This window comes from Xiphophorus hellerii, chromosome 16 (assembly GCF_003331165.1).
Source record: "Xiphophorus hellerii strain 12219 chromosome 16, Xiphophorus_hellerii-4.1, whole genome shotgun sequence".
NCBI classification, from domain to species: domain Eukaryota; kingdom Metazoa; phylum Chordata; class Actinopteri; order Cyprinodontiformes; family Poeciliidae; genus Xiphophorus; species Xiphophorus hellerii.
Window position 1 is genome coordinate 15,000,539 of NC_045687.1, and position 19,306 is coordinate 15,019,844.

Genomic DNA, 19,306 nt, shown 5'->3' on the forward strand with positions numbered 1-19,306 from the left:
GTCGAGAAAAAATAGATAAACCTGATAGATAAACAGTGAGACAGACAGTGATAATGATTTTGATGACTTAGAGCGTCAACAAAAGAGACTCAAATTACAAAAGAAGCTTTTCTAAAAAAGGAGAAGTGTTACGGAACGAGGCTGCTGTGTTTGTGTGAGCTCTGCCTGTTGAAAACTTGGTTGAAAACAGATTCTGGGAGAGAAATATTTTGACTACAGGAAGAAAAATGACATGTAAAGTTTTCCTCCTTTGTCAGCAAGCCCTTGTGTCATGTGGGGAGAGCTTTCGGTTATCACCAGTGGACACTTTTCAAAACAAAGTCCCACATGGGAGGAGAGACAGCAGGAGCTGCTGGAAAAGAAAAAAAAGCTGCACAGATCCAAACAAGCTCATATGGAACATCTGGTCGTAAATCCAGCTGCTTTGCTGTTAAAAAAACTGCAATATATGGAATATTTCACGCCCACTACAAAACTAATGTTTTATTTCCAACAATACACACCTACGTGTGCTGACCCCAGTGTCCCGGCTGTGTCTCAGTGAGAGGATGTGCGGTCAATGGAAGTAGTGCTATTTAATGAACTCCTCTGTGTCCTGCCACAATCAGCCTTTGTTTCTGTAAATCTGAGGGAGAACATGTGGGGGAGACCACCACAGACATACAATGCCATGTTTCATTTATCTTGAATATCTTAAAATTGTAGACGGTATGTTTTTCTTTTATGCTAATTTGTCGACAACGTCCCTTCACCAGTTCGCAACCTCATTTCGTACCAACGCATTGCCATTTCGTCCCATCCTGCTATCATTTCGTATCCATGCAGTTGTATAATCTACCTGTTTGCATTACATCATAAACTGAAGGTAACTGATTAGATCTAAATCTAAAAAACTTTCTGACTGAACTGGATGAACTGAGCTGATTCAAATTAAACATTAAATTGAATCCAATTTAATGATTTCTTTTATTGAAAAGAAAAAAAATCTGTTCTTGAAATGACACTTATTAATTAGTGCTTGTTTAGTAAGTTAACTGATCTAAATTGAATGTTTACTGCAAGCAGAAGCGTCACCAACCTTCTGCTTGCATGTGTTTACATGTGCATCTTTGCAGCTCAGTGGAGCCGGTTTGAGGTTTTAACGTGAAATAAAGCAGAACAAGAACACATTGCTCTAAATGCTTAATTTGTGTGTAGCTACAAATACACACTGTGTATATTCCTCTTCCAGCGGCTGCTGGCAGTTGTATTGGCAGGTGATGAAACTGGATCTCAGCTTGTTGAATAATTGAGCGCTGGCCTGCAGTGATGGATAGATCGTGACCGCTATTAACCCTTTTACAGCCAAGGATCGCTGGTTCAATGTTGGCTCACAACGCCATGAAGTATGCTTGGGCATGCAAGAGTGTGTTCGAGAGTGTGGTAAACTCGCCTTTGATTTGATACAGAGAAACTTTCTTGTATGCGTGAGTATGTAGGGCAATGATTTCAACTTTACAACTGAACTTTCTCATGAATCAATCCATTTGTCTTTGAGTTTTGCATCAAAGCAAAATGGTTTGCTAAAAGCCAGATGTAGCCAGTTCTGAAACAAAGATGATGATGTAAAAGAAAAGCTTATAATTCAAAGGTAAAAATAAATGTGGCAACCAGACAAAGAAAGGTTACAAGACCATAAAACTGATTTCAAATTAGGACTATATGACATAAGGAGACGATGTAACTGTGATATTATTACTAAAAAATGGCATGTTGATAACAATTACAGCTGATCTTTGTTTTTCCAGGCTAGTTGCTGTATTTCTCTACATCCCAATGCCCCCCAAAACTGGTCGATTGCTGTAGCATTACAGTCACGAAAAACAAACACCAAATGTAGGGAATGATGGGAAGATGTCATGATCTATAGGAGTTTGGACTTCTCAGTTTCATTTGTGATGCTGGTTTGTGATAACTTCTTTATTATTTACTTAAATCTTTCATGTTAGTTTATTAATTGTGTTAGTTGCCAATGGTACTTTTTATACTTTAAATGAATTTTTATTGTTTTTGCATTGGTTAATGATTTTACTGTCATTCTGTAGCACTTTGAAATTTACATGTAAAGTGCCTTATAAGTAAAATCTTCTTATTAATATTGCTATTATTATTATCAATGCCTATTATTTTTAAGTGTTTAATTTTATATGTTTGAGACAATTGACACAATTAATAAGTGGACTTTTAAATGACAAAAACTGCTATGCATTTCTTGTTCACATTGAATTTCTGCATTTATTTCTCCCCTTACATGCAGCTGCTTCAGAAGTTGCTCAATGAGATGAAAAGAAGAGCAGATGTAACTAGTTCACAGTGGGTTAGAGAGACAGTAAGGGGAAGGAAAAAAAAGGAGAAACATGAATTGATACGCAGCTGGAGAGTAGCAAAGAGGGATATAAAAAGGAAAATAAAGGAAAGCCGGATGGAAGTGACCGGAACAGACAAGGCCTCTACAGGATTAAAGAACCTGAGCTGAGAGATGGATGTGAGTGAGAGGCACTGCTAGCGAGAGCCGAGTGAACATGAGAACCTAAGAACTGGGCAGGGATTGCTATAAACACCAGTTTTTCCCACTGGTGCTGTGCTGCATTGTGTAACAGCTCTGCAGTGTATGTGTGTTTAGCCTGTGTCTGCAGGACAAACCAGCTGGTGTCTGTTTATGAAGTCCCCAACTCCACTGCAATGTGTGTGAGTGTGCAACATGTGTGGTACCTGCTGCTGATTCAGTTTCTCGTGGACAGATCTCAACTGAAGAGCAGACAAGGAGGAATGTCAAGATATCTTGAGTACAGGTTTGGGAATAATGGAAAAAAATGTGGGAAAATAAAGAGGAAATCAGCGTTTTGTAGTAAACCACATTAGTCGTGGATCAAGCTTTCATCCACACTTTGACATGGTTACTACTTGGACTTGGCACAAGAATCTGAAGTTGATTGATACCATTTGTTCTGATTTTAAACTTCAGTCTCTGTCTGTTAACACAAATGAAGCAGAAAATGTTGAACAGGTGTTTTGCTGTCAACATGAGAGATCAACATCAACATGAGATTGATGGCCATTTCTTATCAGTGGAAGGTAGGACACTCTCTCAAGCAATGCATAGAGTTTTTGTTGGCTGCCTGACAAATTTTCTGTTCATGAAATTTTATACAATAAACACATATTTACATTTCTTGTACAGACTAGTACAAAAGGATTTCATGTTATTGATGAATTTTTACAGATGCTGTAAACCGGGCTTTTTACCTTAAGTGAGACCAAGTCTCGTGGCTTTCTGTATTTATAAACTGTAAAATATATCCAGCATTACAATTATTGCGATAACACTGAAATGTTGATCTTCCAATCCTTAGTAAACACCACTGTTGCTGCTGGTTAGGTTGGATGCCATTTCAGTCCTTGCTACTCAGAAGTTGCTCAATAAGATGAAAAAAAGAGCAGATGTAACATTGTTAGGCTTCAATAGCTTCAAAGGGGCACTGCGACCAAAATGTTTCTGTGGAAGAAAATTTCAGTTTGAAAACAGTCGACGTCGTTAGACAGGCTGCATTTTAGAAAATGTTGATCTGCTGGCAATTTCACAGACAGCCATCTCTCAGGTTAACAGAAAGTGGAACGAAAAGAGAAAATATCCAGTGAGCAGCAGCTGTCGATGGTCAAAAACACTATATTGATATCAGAGTTTGGTTGAAAATTGGCAGACTGGTTTGACATGATGGAAAGACATGAGTAGCTCAAATAACCACTTGGTCCAACTGAGACGTCCACAACAGGATCTTTAAACCTTTGAGCCGATGGGCTACAACAGCTGATGACCACACCAGTCAGCAAAGAATAGGAAACTGTGACTACAATTCACACAGACAATAACAGATTGGAAAACCTTTTCCTGTTCCGATGAGTGTCTTTTTTAGCTGTAACAGTAAGATTTGGCATAAACAACCAGAAAACAATAATCTATCCTGCCTTAGTGTGGGAGGTAATTTATTGCCCCATTTTGAACCTTGTGTACCATCTGAATGTTTCCATGATGTCACAAAGATCTAATAATCTCAAACAGGTTTTTTAATCATGAAAATGAGTTTATTAGACTCCAATGGAGCCACTAGATCTTAATCCAACATAGCCGATGGTGACACAGTTGAACAGGAGATTAAAGGAGAAATATGCTGAAAAAGTTTAAGTTTGTGTGTGAAGAGGCTTCTTTGTCCTAGATGACATTGTCCTCTACACAGTAACACACATCAGTAACTCGTCAGCACAAATGAAAACAACTTCTGCACCTTTTCAAGTCACTGCAAATGCTCTGCTTCGGGATGACTCGAATTACATTGTAAAAAATATCTCTCCAGAGTTACTGTAGAAATTTCTGTAGACTGATCAGAAAAACCAAAAATGATGATTTCAAATAAACTGACCTAAAACTGACCTTTAGTTTTATGTCAGTGGTATAAATTCTCACTATTAATTTTACTTTGATGGTCTCTAACAGTATTTTGTTTTGCATAAAACTATGCTATTCTGGAAAATAAGTAACAGGGATAGAAACATGTGAAAAGCAGAACAGTTCGGTTCCTTGTGTTCAGGTTATAGGAACAGTTTATAAGTGAACAAACACAGCTTGTGGCTGAACTAAGATTGACTGATGAGCCAGTGACCTAAATGTGTGAAGAAGCAGTTTTGATTGTTGTTTGTTGTCATCTACCAACTGCTGAAGTTGCTTACAGCAGCAATCAGTTGCCAATGTTGTGAGTGTGAACATGCTGTGCAGGATTTCATAGCTCAAAGCCAAACTGTCAGAGATGTGAAGGCGCTCAGTTTAAATTACTGTCATTTGTTTAATTACAAATGACAGCAATTTGCCATTGCTGTCATTGCTGCTGAAATTTCTGCTTCATTTTCAGTTTCAGGATTTTGTGATGTTGACAAACGTATGTAAAGGCAAACAGGAAAGATTCTTACAAATGTTCTTTTTGTTTCTTCTTTTCCTAATCCAAACTGGATGCCTTTTGATTATTTCCCTCCTGTTCTTATTCCTATCTCATGCTTAATCGTTTATATTTTACATATTCGGCAGTAAGACGGTTAAAAGAAATACTTTTCAGCTCAATTTGCATTTAAATGTCAACCTAAACTGTGTGGGCTGCTGGCACTGCTCACATCTGAGTGCGGTGGTGTGTGTCTATTTCTTCTCTTTTTAGTTATCTATTTAAATTTAAGCTTGAATCAAAGCAAATGTTACAATAGTCCAACTTCTGGCCGTTTCTTTCTGCTGCTGTTTGTTTTTCACATGTGACGGTGATGTAATGTTTGTGGGAGAGTGTGAGTCCACACCCCTGTTATCAGAGTGTGGCAGATATTCCTCATCCATGAAGGTGGTGCTTCATTTGTGTGTGTTTATTTTAACGGTCAAAGAGGACAGTGTTCTCCAAATGTATTCGTATCCCTTAAACGTATTTTCATACAAGATTCATGGCTGACCAGCACAAAGTAGTGCATAAGTTGTCATAATATTTCTCAAAAAATAAAAGCATAGATCTTTTCCAAACAATGTGTCGTGCATTTGAGTTCAGCCCCTGACAACATAGAGCCATCTTTTGCTGTTAGTACAGCTGGAGGTTTTTAGACACTGAAATATTTGCTTATTATTTTTGGCAAAATAACTCTAGCTCACCCAGCAAATATTGAACACTGATCAACACCGTAAATACAGGAAATAATGCGAAACCGTGCCAAGCATGAGCAATACAAACAGAGGCTGAACTTCCTTTTAAGCTAACTCTAAAGCCTTCTGCATTGTTTAACACTTTTTAGTTGGGTGGGGTGGAGATGTTCCTATCCATGCATCCATCTGATTCTTCAAGCAAAAACTTTAAATGGATCCCACATGAAACCCCTGTTGTCAGATATTACAATGGATTTAACATTCATTTATCCTCAACTATTGTGTAAAATAATGTGCTATATGTAATACTTTGGAGTGAAAGTGGAGTTACTAATGTTAGGAGATTACATATTCAATCACTTATGAAGCTATCAGCAAAGTGTTCAGTTGATTTGTAAGGATCGTTTCATTAACTCATCATAGCAAACGATAGAATTATAAATATAATATTGTGTGAAGATAAATGCTGGCCCTCCACTGTGAATGCAGCTGGCAGCAGGTATGAAAAAGTCTCCAACAGTGGAGAGAGACAGAAGGAAATCTGTTGAACGGTTTGGTTGTGAACAGGACATAATGTGGACGTTCTGTGGGCCAAATCAAAAGCTATCTTAGTTTCCTCTGAAGTCTTACTGATCAACATGGATCCTCCAAGACAAAAGAAAGAAAATATCTCCTGTGTTCTCCAAATATGTCTTCACAGAGTTTGCATTTCTTTCTTCTTTTGTTGGTTCCTGAATATGTTTTAAGGATTTTTGTGTAGGCAGTGATTGATCAGTCCTCGCCCTGACTGCAGCCTACTCAGAGTACACTGACATTTCCAAATCCAACTACCAACATTTACGTGATAAAATTGAGAAAATGAAAATCAGAGTGTGGCAGAGGAGGTGTCATTTCTCCAAAGTAATTTTATCTAAAATGTATGTGTCCAAAAATTTCATTGAAGACTTAAAGACTAATTCCTGATGAGTGATGGCTGGCAGGGCTGTTTTCCTAATTCTGACGCACAAAGCTTGACAAAAGTAGTCCAGTCTATAAATAATGCTGAGCATTTGGGTCAGATTAAAACTCAAACACTGGTAGAGTATTGGTACATGATCCATGCTTTAATTGTGATTTAGGCAGTGACAATAAAAACATGTAAATATATGGTTTTGGTTTTAGCTGCAATTGTTGTGAATGTTATATAACATATTTAGACATACAAACTTATTAATTATCATTTTAGGACAGAAAAGAGAGAGAGAGAGATAGAGAGAAAAACTAATCAACTAGTGCTGACAATAAATGCACATTTCCTTTGTATTTTGTCCTTTCTAAAATCTTTAAATGTCTAAAAATGTTAGAGCACAGGTTTGATTTGATTAAAGTTTATGGTGCTTTATGGTAAAAGTGGAAGATAAGGTAAAACCAAGCAGATATTAAGTCAATAAGTGCAAAGAAAAAGATTCAAGCATGCAAACTCTGACATTTGGGAATGAAAAAAAATTAACTTTCCCTAGCCGTCTTCAAGAATACCTTATTTCAGAAGTCTACACTATTGCATAAATTAATCAAAAACCTATTCTGTAATACACACAGGGTCTTGACCTAAAATTGCTAATTTAAATTAAATGCCTCCAACCCTACAATTTTTTTGTCCAATTTTATCTCATTATGTATAATATTTAGTGCATTTTTTGAGACACTTCTAAATACAATACATAGAAATTAGAAGTGCAGATACTCTTTGTGTGAAGGAATATTTTATAATTCTTCCAGCGAAACACTGAAGTTAAGATCCTCTGGGTTAACATGGAGCAACATTTGAATAAATTATCAGTTCTGAATTGGGTAAATAATGCAGAAACACACAGCTGTGCTCGCCCTCACATACCCACCCACACACTTCTAAAACAATACACTCAGTTGTTCATATTCCTCTGACATTATGCACCTTACAAACTCAGTTCGCCTCTTTGTCCATTTACTACCCCACCACACACACACACTCACACCCACACACACAACCAGACACAATCATTCCCTCACCCTGACTCTTTTTCTATCCTTCATGTTTTAACTCCAGGAATTTGGTTTGCTCTCTGGCCCAAACACACACTGAATCCGGACCCTTGATGTAACAACATTGGTATTCAAGGCTGGGGGTTGGGGTGGAGGGTCTCGTCTACCAGATCCAGATGTTTATGAGAACTGCTCTAACTCTAATTATTAGAGTTAAAGCCCAATATCTGACCATCTGTTTATTCTGTAAAATAACGACTGGCCTTGAGAATGTCATCAAAACAAACAAAAAAAGGTAAACACATAGGAAATGTCTGCGTTAAGTGTTTACAAACAACTAAAAATTATACTTTTATATTATACAAATCAACATTTCATTTTCTGCTGTTGTTGTAAACAGATTGGTCAGCGATAGAAGTTATTCTCTGGTACAAAAAACAAAAAAACATGGAGTTCATTCAAAAAGAAATGTAGCTGTGAAGGCAGGAGATAATAGAGGGAAACATATCTTTCCACATCTGTGAATACAAGCTGCTTGGACCTTACTCTGCTAAGTATGGCAGAGGATCTGTGATACTGGGGGCCCGCATCTCCTCCAAAAGCTATTTTAACTTGTCTGCAGCATAAGGTGTCTTTAAAATACCATAATAAAAAGGGTGTTGTACAAGGAAATAACAGCAGGAGTGCCACTAATTGTGCACTGGTAATTTTGATAATAATAGATTACACTGACTTTATAATCTTACTGATTTAAGATGCTCAAATTAAAGGTTAGATTTTTTTATTTTTCTTCTGCTGTAAGACATTCACTTCATTCAAGGCTCTTTACATTTGAGGTACTAATAAATGTGGGCAAAACTGAGTATATGACTCTTGAATTTATGGTCTAGGTTAGTGCTAAAATATGTACATTAAGAAAAATATTTTTAGAACTCAATGTAAATCTATGCAGTGATCCAAGATTTTTTCTCTCTGGATTTTGATAGAAAACATTTTAATGTGTTTATTTGAATTCAAATTAGACAATGTCCATCATTTTCAATGAGACTCTTTCACTTACACAAGTACTAACATTTATATTTAATAAAATAAAATAAAATAAAAAGTCAAACTGATTCAGTATTCCAGATGTTCATCTGGAAGCTCTCTAGGAATAAATACCCCCCCCCCCCCCCCTCCCCCCCAATTTCTGTGTTGTTTTGTTTAGTCTCTGTGGTTGTTTTGCAGGAAATCTGAGTTTCTCCAGCTACAACACATGCAAGTCTTTAGTAGTGCACAAATATGCAGATAAACCTCCATGTTTGTGTACAATTGTTGACATTTAGATTCAATTAAACATTACATTTTGCTGGATTCCGCTTAAGATTGAAATGATTCGACCAATTCAAACAAACCATGTTAAATGAAGCATTACGTAATTATAAGTTAAACCCCCTCAAATACACACCCCTGCTCCGTAGGTTTTTCAGCAGATGTGTTTCAGTCTGAGCTCCGTTGAGAGCAGATGATCTCCAAAGGCTTTGTAAATCATCAACATACATTTATGAAGACACAAAGTACGTTTCACATGTATATTGGCAGGAAAATCAATCTGGAATTGCTAATTTTTTTTATATATCTCTCTTGTTTTTGCCAAATCACAAAAGACGAAAGCTCGTGGAAATCTAGTTTTTAATGTATAGAACTGTCAATAGTAAATAAAAGGAGAAATACATGGAATGTTCTGCTTTTAAATATACGTGTTCATCGGTGCAAAACAAAGCCCTCAATTCTTATATTTTTGCATGTGAATGAAGCAGCAACAGAGAGAACAACAGCAAACATTTGAACTAAATTTGCGTTTGGAAAATGTCTTATCACCAGCAGAGGGTGGAAATTCAAGTCAGGAGGAGATCAGGAGATGATAGAACAAGAAACAAAATCTACTTGTAAAGGAGCCCTTTTCCACAATTCACTGAGAAACATAAGACTGAGCAACCTTTTGTTGTTTTTGTTGCTTTTGAATGTGGAATTTATAATTTATAATGTATTCATATATGAAATGATGCAATGGATAAAAAGACTATCAATAAGAACATAAAAAATTAAGGCTATAGAAAAAACATGTTTACTTTTCTGATTTCAAATTTCACCCTCATTTGGTTACGTTAATATTAATATTTCAGTAGGTTGCTTGCAAAAGATGGAAAGAAGGGAATGTGTACCTCTTCCAATAATGTATTTAAAGTATTTTATTAAAGCAATACATTCAGTTTATTTTTGTCTTTATGTACTAAGATAGAATTTTTTCTCCTTCAATTTTCATTGTATATAATTATGACCTTTCATTATGCACAAAATGGCTTATTATGCTGATGATGGTGTAGATGTGCAAGTTAAGAGTCTGCTGTATTTTTGTTTTTGACATTAGAAAGAATACGACCGAACACACCAGAGGCAGTGCTTTACTTTCAGGTGATAGAGCAGTGGGTCTGCAACAGACATCTGAGCTTAAATCCAAAGCAGTAAAAGAAGTAGCAGAAACTACTGCCACTCATAGAGCAATTAGTTACCATGGAGACAGGATACAAGCTGACAGATGCACATTGCTGACCAAATTAATGATTTCATAGGTAAAACCCCCTGGTGTTTGTTGGGCATCAAGAATGTAGCAGGTAGAGTTTGATAAATTAACTTTTTAAATATTCTCTGGAAAAGGAAAAAAAATCTTAGATTCATTATAGTTTTAAATAACTTTTTACATTTTAAAGTGTTCCTCTGGTGTTATTTGTAAAATTCTGTTGTAATTCAAAGTAAATTACAAACAGTCCAATCTTTGACAGGGTTGCTACAATCACACAGTGTTTTAGATAGTGATCTGATTGTGGAAATCCCTCTGAATATTTGAGAATTAAAATCCTTATTTTTATTCTTTTGAAAAATGTAATAGGAATAAAGTCTGCAAACACAAAGAGTGTAAGGTGACGTTTGCTTTTTTCCTTACTCTTTTGCCAAAATTAACCTTGCCTTCCCAGAAGTGAATAGTGCACAGTAACATTGTGTTTGTTTTAGCAAAAAGTATTTGGTTTTCCACAGTTTTATCACTTGCACGCAATGATCCAACACCAACACATGTTTCAAAAAGCTGTGTTAAAGCTCACAAGAAGGGGACACAAAGATAGCGTTTGATAAAAACATGTATTCGTTACATTTGGACCCGTATAAAGGTAGTTGTGCGCGTGTGCATTTGTGTGTATCTGCAGGTTATAAAAAGGTTCTAATGAGAAAGTGACACCTAACACTTCATCCAAAGGGAAATGACAAAACACAACAACACACCTTAGAGTTTGTAGGAGTCTGTGTTTGTGTGTGTGAGAGAGAAAAGTGGAGAAATAGGCCAGCATTGAGCTCTCAGGTGTGTCTTTGTAAAATGATACATTTAAACTCTGACGCGAGATGCTCCTGCACTTTCAGCATCACTAGGTTCTCCATTTGACCAAAACAGACACATACACAGTTACTTCTAAGAGTATGTACAGGCAAATATAAGCAAGGAAAGAGGCAGAATATCATCACATAGGCTGATAATGACAAATTTAAAATGATTTATTGTTAAATCCCACTGCAGTTTTGTTTGTCTGGTTGAAATTATTACGGTGGTGTCTTCACTTAGATGATAGAGATCAAACAGAAATTGTGATTTGAGCCCATCACGCAGCATCAACCATTGTAACAGGGAACTCAACTCCCTGATAAGCAGTGTTTTGCCCTCTGACCTGTATTCAGTCACCATGGTAACCACTGAACTTGCTTCAGCGGCATTGGAAGGCCATATCATATAGAAAATAACCATTTAAATGAGAAAAGACATGGTTATACAGTAGAGACCAAAAGTTTGGACACACCTTCTAATTCAATGGGTTTTCTTTATTTTCATGACTATTTATAAGGCAAGAAATCCCACTTATTAACCTGACAGGGCAGGTTGACCTATGAAGTGAAAACCATTTCAGGTGACTACCTCTTGAAGCTCATCAAGAAAATGCAGAGTGTGTGCAAAGCAGTAATCACAGCAAAAGGTTGCTACTTTGAAGAAACTAGAATATAAGGGGTATTTTCAGTTGTTTTACACTTTTTTGTTTAGTGCATATTTCCACATGTGTTATTCATAGTGTTGATGCCTTCAGTGTGAATCTACAATGTCAATAGTCATGAAAATAAAGGAAACTCATTGAATTAAAAGGTGTGTCCAAACTTTTGGTCTGTACTGTATGTCACTGGGCCTTGGTTACATCAAGGCCCAGTGACATACTCTGTCTTGAAGAAGCAGAACCCTGTGATTTCCACAACATTTGTCTAATTACACTGTTAATTAGGGGCCTGCCAGAAATAACACACTTGCAGGGCTTGATGTTTCACAAAATCTCCTAAATTTCCTCGCATTTAAGGTGACAGCAGCTTAAAGTGTGTCGACTAGCTATGATAACGGAAAAGCTAATATTTGTGCCAGGCTTGTGGAAAACCGAGCAAGTTTATTATTATGCTGCTACAAATCAATCAATGATTGATTTATTTACTGAAAAGTGGACTGGAGATTGAGGGAATAAAGAAATCGAAAGAAACTGTGATTTTCCTTTCTGTCCCCAATTCCTTTCGGGATCTTGTCTTTTGGATGACAACATGAATAATCTCCATCATGAGTATTTTAACTGTCTTTCAGTGATATTAGAAAAAAAGTGAGCGGATAAAAGATGAAGAAAACATATCATGTATCCTGGATTAAAAAAAAATAGCAAAACATATTTGAGCAGAAAGCTATTTCATGCATCACAAGTCAAGAGGCAGTAAACATGGAGAGGAATGCAATAGGAGGGAAACCTTGGAGATGACTGGCTATAAAGCTAAAGAAACCACAGGCAGTGTCATGTAACCTGGAGAACATATGCACAAACACTCCACTCTGAACCTTTTACTGGGATGTTTATAGGGCAGATGTGCAGGAAAACACGGACGCAGGAAGGTTTGTGTCTAGCTGTGTTTCCTCTGCCCGTGAGTGGGTGCAGCAGCAGTGAGTGCTGTGATTGATATCTGCAGATGTTCATGTTGAGAGATCAAGAAGAAAACAAACCACTTTTATAGGTTCTGCTATAAAGAAAACTAAAACACTTTATTTCAGCGCCATCCCTCAATGCTGTTAACATCTGAAGTCTGACAATTTCAGACCTTCCTGACCTCAGTCTTTTCATCCAAACGGCTGGGATTTCAGAGAAAGTACCAGGAAGCACAGTGTCATCTTGATCACAGGTAGTGGAACCTATATTGTTTACTGCAGCTACAATCAACTGCAGTTATTTAATACTTTTATGGTGAACAAAAGTTAAGTATGCGACAGTAGGTTGAGCCAAACTGCTGTGGTGAATATCCAAAACCTTGCTTTCCCAGTGCCCTGCCCTACTGTGAGTGGGTGAACTTAAAGTGTCAGCAAGTTTTATTCTGGCTGCTTTGAGTCTCAGATTCCCTCTGCCCTAGTTCATAATGCTTTTAAATCTCAGGCTGCCTGGTTGTCCTTCGTCGACCTCTCTTAAAAAGTAAAATATGAGAACAAATGTGCTGCTATCAGCAGTTTTATCTGTCCCGTTGCTTAGCAAGAGGAAAATAAAATGGACCAAACCACATACCATATAGTGTCAAATACTAATAATCCAAACGAACAACCAATTTACAGTATATCAGCAATCATAGATTGAAAAGCCTTAAAATAGACTTCTAATTTTTTGCAGTAGAGCTGTTTAACACCAGAAGATTTAGGAAAAAAAATCTGTTTTCATTTTGAATACATTTATTCAGTGAGCAAAACATTGTACGTTTTTTTGTTTTGCAACAAACATTAGGTGGGTCTGCTGTGAGAGGAAGGAAGTAGAGGATCCGTGGATCTCTACTATTATAAAAAAAAGTGTGAATTTTTCAAAAATATTTCCATGTAAGATAATGCCATTGGAGTAAAAAAGGATGTATTGCAAGACTCTCTACTCAATGTGACTTTGAGCATGTGCGACATCAGAGCACTAATTCAATCCACAGTTTCTATTGTCATTGTTTGTTTTTTTTTTTACAATATTTTTGCAAATTTAGAGAAGTATGCTGGTCAACCTGTTCTACAATTTAAAATTTTTTCGTTGGACTATATTAGATTACCTCGGTGATATCTGACTGGAAGATCTGAAACACTGAAGTGTGACAAATCAGCTAAAACAGGGGAGATCTGTAAAGTGGGGGATATAGATTGTTGACTGTATGGTTGACTTTGAACTGCCTTCTTGCCATATTTAAGTGCCATACAAATAAACTTGATTGGTTCGTCATATCATTGCATGTCTTTTTTTTAATCCTGTGTTTTCCTCTCCATTTTGTTGACCAGCCTGTTTTCCCCTTTGCTTTTACTTGCTGGACTTTAAGCCAAATCTTTTTTTCCCCCCGTCACAACCCGAAAAGACTTCTGCAGAAGACATTAAACGCTCTATTTGTGTGGTGTGTCAATCCTAAGTCTTAATATCTATAAGGGAACAGCTTCCTTTAAGGTGCAACAGGAAATAGAGGTCCCTGTTAAAGTATGCATTTCATTTTAAAAGGCTAATTCATTTTTGGTTCAGCCTACTGAGCGTGTCCTTCCAGCTTTTCCCTTTGAGTAATGACATGGAGAAAGAAACAATTTTTTCGCAGACCTTGGTGGGTTAGAACATCTTAGCGCTGCACGCTTTCCAAGACAAGAGGGCAAGAACTAGACAAAGTCGCAGAGATATTTAAAATGCAAAGCAGTGAAGCTGTCAAACCCCATACAGAGTAAGGGCCTGAGTGCTGGAAGCATATCAACAGGGCAAAACTAAGTGAAAACACATGTGGCGTAAATGCAGAAAGCAGAAGGGGAGCAGCGTGTTCTTTCTGATAGGAGCTCTGTGAAACCAAATCTGAGTCTTTTGGACACGGCGCGACAACGACTGTCACCATGGGCTGAAATATGAAAACAAATTAATGAAATTCTAAATTTTCTAGTGAAAATGAACACAGACACATTACAGCCCACTGTAGTCTTTACATTTCCTTTAACCAAAACTTAAACAAAACAACAAAAAACTTCCAGCCCATAATGGGAGAGCTAATAGCTTTTTTTTCTTCAAGCTTTTAACAACCCAGACTTTATGCCTTCTTGCTGGTGTCACCTTCCGACATTTCATGGTCACTCTTACTTCTGAAACAACATCTGGCTTGCTTCCAGCTAAGCTTTGTTACTCCCTCATCAGCACACGAGAATTTGAGCCCGCAGAACCTGCACGACATCTACAAATCCAATCTTAAACTGGCATGACAGCCACAAAACAAGTCCAGGGAGAAGAGAATCTCAGAGCAGACATGACTCAGTACTGGCAATCTGTTGGCACATGGGTTCGGTTTCTCACTTTAAAATAAGACGATGGCTTTAATTCATATTTACCTTCTTCGCAGCCTTCGAAGGTGACCTCCTGGTGGGCTTCTGCACCTGGCTGCCCTGCTTGGACACAGAGCCGTTCTGACGCTTCTTGGTGGGGGAGGAAGGAGTGGAGGAGGGTGTCGGCGAGGAGGAGGCTGGAGGGGAGGAAGCAGCGGGGAGAGCCTCTGTCCCGAGAACAGCCATCTCCTCTGTGGCCGTCAGATGCAAGCTGCGGAGGCTTTCGTATGTTTCCTGATCAACGACCAGCAACCTGGTCTCATTTTCTACTTCCTTGATCCGCTGTACCACCTGGAGGAGGGACATGACAAGTCTTTATCATTCAATTTAGAGACTCATCATTTTCGTTATCCAGATTTCATTACGCCAGGTTTGGCTTCGATACGATAACAGCGCTTTGCAAAAGTGCTCAAAGTCGCTGAATCACATTTTGCCACATTAAAACCACAAATCACAAGCCTTAACGGATTTTACTAGGACTTTTTTGTGACAGACCAACAAAAATTTTAAGTTTAAGAAAAATTATTGAGTTTTTTTTCCACAAATAAAATGCTTAAAAGTGTGGCCTGCATTACCCTGAGACCCAACATCCAGAGAAACCAGTTTTCTTTGCGATTCGCCAAGCTAGCTAATAGAATCTGGCTGCACTGCACATGACCAACAACAAACCATCCCCTCTGTGAAACACGGTGATGGATGCATCATGCTGTGGGAATGCTTTAATTCAGCAGGGAGAGGGTTAAGGCTGCATTGCATAAGTAAAAACAAGACATAGTGAAAATGTTTAACACTACAATGACCATATTTATTGCTATCTATTCTCCCTCTCTCAGTCACTAACATGCAAAGATTGAATGCATGGAAATTTGAGATATTATGATCCAGAAAATATTGCAACCAAACAATTCTTTGTGTTGCAATATTAAACATGTTGAAATTGAAAGTGATGATTGTGATTTGTTATACTGTGCAGCTCCAGACAGGGAAGCAAGTTTGTGTTGATGAAAAGACAATCCTGAATGAAAACCTACTGCAGGACGCACCTTCTGTTGTGACAAAAACCCTAAACATACGGCCAGAGATACAATGGAATGCTTTGGATGAAAGCCTGTTTACGAGTTTAAAATGGCCCAGTCAAAGGCCAAACCTATATCCAGCTGAGAATTTGTGGCAAGACTTGGAAATGAATGTCCATAGATGCTCTCTATCTTAGCTAACTGAGCTAATTTTCAAAGTAGAGCAGCCAAAATATTCCGTCGCTAGATGTGAGAAGCACAACTATGGTGGTCCAGAATGGCCCACCATAGCTGTAAAACCAAAACCTAGTTGTAAAACCAAAACCTAGCATTAGATCAATTGCAGGATAATCAGTGACGAGTTTTTATATCTTTCAATGACACACATCCAAATTACCCTAATCTGTTGCGTAATAACGAGTGAGGGTCTGTTTTGGAGGTGGTCTGCAACAGTTTAAATATCATCAAACATCATTATCCAACTAGTTTAATCTGTCCCACTGAAATGAGAGCGGGTCGATATCCTGAGAGCTGAACCAGCGACCAACAGCTTGTGTTTTTTATCTCTGCTGCAACAAGGTCACAGAGAGAGCCTGACGGACTGTATACAGATAATTATAAAACCCCCTCAGACTCTCTGTGAGCAGGAGCCAAGTCCTCGGAGAGAAACAGCCCAGTTCTGGCAGAACTGGAGACAGTTTTAACCTAATTTACGGTGGCAGCAGCGGGTTGGCTTGTTTGCAGCTTTTTCTTGGCACAGACGTGCTGCGCAGGCTGTTGCTGTCTAGAAAAGCACGTTCTTATCTGTGGAAAGTTTTTTTTCAGGCTGAGTAAAAATGTATAAAGTCAACGCGTTCTTTGTTTTCTGAAAAAAACAATACAAAAATTGGAGTAGTGGGTGCCTGATTGTCCCGATTGTCTCAGTCAGCCAGCATGACCTGTTGATGCATCCCCTGCGGACAGAGATGGCCCATCCTGTAACATGAGTGACAATCATCAATATGAATGCCCACGCGTGGAGATGCACTCGCCTGGTGGTGCGTCTCTCTCTCCACGTTGACTCCGTTCACCGCGACCACCCTGTCCCCGGCGCGCATTCCCGACGCTTCCGCCGGGGACCCCGGCTCCACTTTGCGGATATATTGGCCGTTCTTTCCCTTCTCGCCGTGCAAGTGGAACCCATACCCGCTGTCCCCCTTTGCCATGATGCAGAGCCGCGGTTTGCGCTCGTTGGCCATTTGCTCTTTCGTGCCTCAGTCCTCCTGCAGACTCGGTTATAAACTTGTGGTGAAAAAACAAAACAAAAAAAACCCCTCAAAAGATGGGGAGTTCAGGAGAGCAGGGTTAAACTTCCAGTACGCAAAACCATGTCCGCTCCCTGCAGGGCAACACGAAAACTCCCACAAAAAGACATCCAAATGAAGTCAAAAACAAAAAAGGAATGAAAAGACAAAAAATTAACAGGCAGCGCAGTTAAAACATACTGGGTGGTTTGCATCCAGTCTGCCAGATCGTGTTTCTTCTGTTCAGGCTGCAGCGCACTCAAAAACGCATCCGCGCACCAGACTTCAGATCCTCCGACAGAGCATCATTGCTGCCTCTGCAGACATAGTAAAAGCGAAAGAGGTCACCAGGGGCTCGGCCGCCTCTCAGCATTTATCCACGAGGACAGGCGGGAGAACACACGCTCATCTACAGGAGCGCCAAGCGCGTGGAAGAAGCAGCTTGTCCACAATAGCACCACCTTCCACCAAAAACAGAGGTTGCGAAAAAAAGTTCAGGAGAGTGACACAGTGTTGCCCCCTGGTGGAAGGAAGTGTTAAAAAAAATTGAAACTTTAAAACGCAACATAACAGGAGGGTTAACGGAAATAGCTTTTCATAACTAGGGTAACTGGTGAAGACGAAAGACAAAAAATAAACACAGCACAAACTCCTTAGCGTGAGATAAATATTTATTTGAGACAAAATTAGTAAACAATATCTAAAATTATCCCTGTTTGTTACAAATTATGGAAACTAAAGACAGAGCATCTGCAAACAAAGGTATATGATTTTTATTCAATTTAATTGCCTACATTCAGGGCCTACATGCTATTTGTGATTTTATTTCCAGGTATTGTCCATGCTGGGTTGGATGGAGATCCAACTTATACCTGTGCACTTCTGCGTCAGGCGGTGATGGGAATGTCAACTCTTACTGCGCTTCTTCACTTGACATCCAAGGTTTCTTTATTTTTTCTTAATTCATCAAGCTCTCACATCCATGCTGACATGCTCAGATTATTAACATTCTTTTAGTAACTGCTTCAAAGTCCATCGGTAAGAACAATGCAGCACGCTCCTGCGAAGATGGGAAAGCCTCTGCGCAGCGGGAACCTTGTCTGTATTTAAGTGGGGAAAACGTCACACAGCGTTTGGATTAAACGGTCCCGCCCACGGCTTGTTGTCAACACCTCCAATACCATTTGTTGGTGCAAATTAAATGACAATAAGTTCATTTCTTTCCTTTCCTTGCGGATTTCAAACCACCAACTAAAATATATACCTTTCCCTCTTCTACTGAATTAGTCCGACCTAAATGGTTGAGTCTGAGTCCTCCTGGAGGTGTTTGGGAAGAAAAGAGAAAAGATGGTGAATTGTGAGAACAGATTAGGCAGGATTAAGATTTGATGGTGGTAGCCTGAGCTCAAGTCATTTCTGTCAATGCAGAGTTAGCACCAGGCTGCTGCACATACAGGCACACAGATTGTGTTTTATTTTGGACTTGTAGAGAACTACAGAGATGGACAAAATCTGAATCTCTGATATAAATTCAGTTGGATAAATTCAATGAATTGAGTTAAATGGTCATAATCAATTGAATGGGTTAAACTTCATAACTTAGGTTGGATAAACTTAATTGAATTACTTGTTACCAATCAAAGCAATTCAATTAAGTTGGTTCAACTAATTTCTATTTAGAGTGTAGAACTTCAGACTTGACTCAAAACTTCAAGGGGAAAACTCTGAGACCTATTGGTTGATAACAAAATAGTAACTTGGTCTCACTTCTGGTATTTACCTTGCAAATGATTAACATGAACATTTCATCTGAGCAACACTTAAGGCTATTGAAGTTTTA

General features: G+C 38.4%; 1 protein-coding gene across 1 annotated transcript in view; it reads right to left on the reverse strand.

Moving 5' to 3' along the window:
- LOC116735875 (Na(+)/H(+) exchange regulatory cofactor NHE-RF2) overlaps positions 1-17,937 on the reverse strand; it is a 35,907-nt gene extending 17,970 nt beyond the window's left edge. The window contains exons 1-2 of the mRNA XM_032588021.1: positions 17,215-17,937; positions 15,174-15,458 (exon numbers count right to left, since the gene is read on the reverse strand). Of these exons, the coding sequence (XP_032443912.1) occupies positions 15,174-15,458; positions 17,215-17,421 (492 nt within the window). The 5' untranslated portion in view covers positions 17,422-17,937. The remainder of the gene's footprint in view (positions 1-15,173; positions 15,459-17,214) is intronic.
- Positions 17,938-19,306: the final 1,369 nt, after the last annotated feature.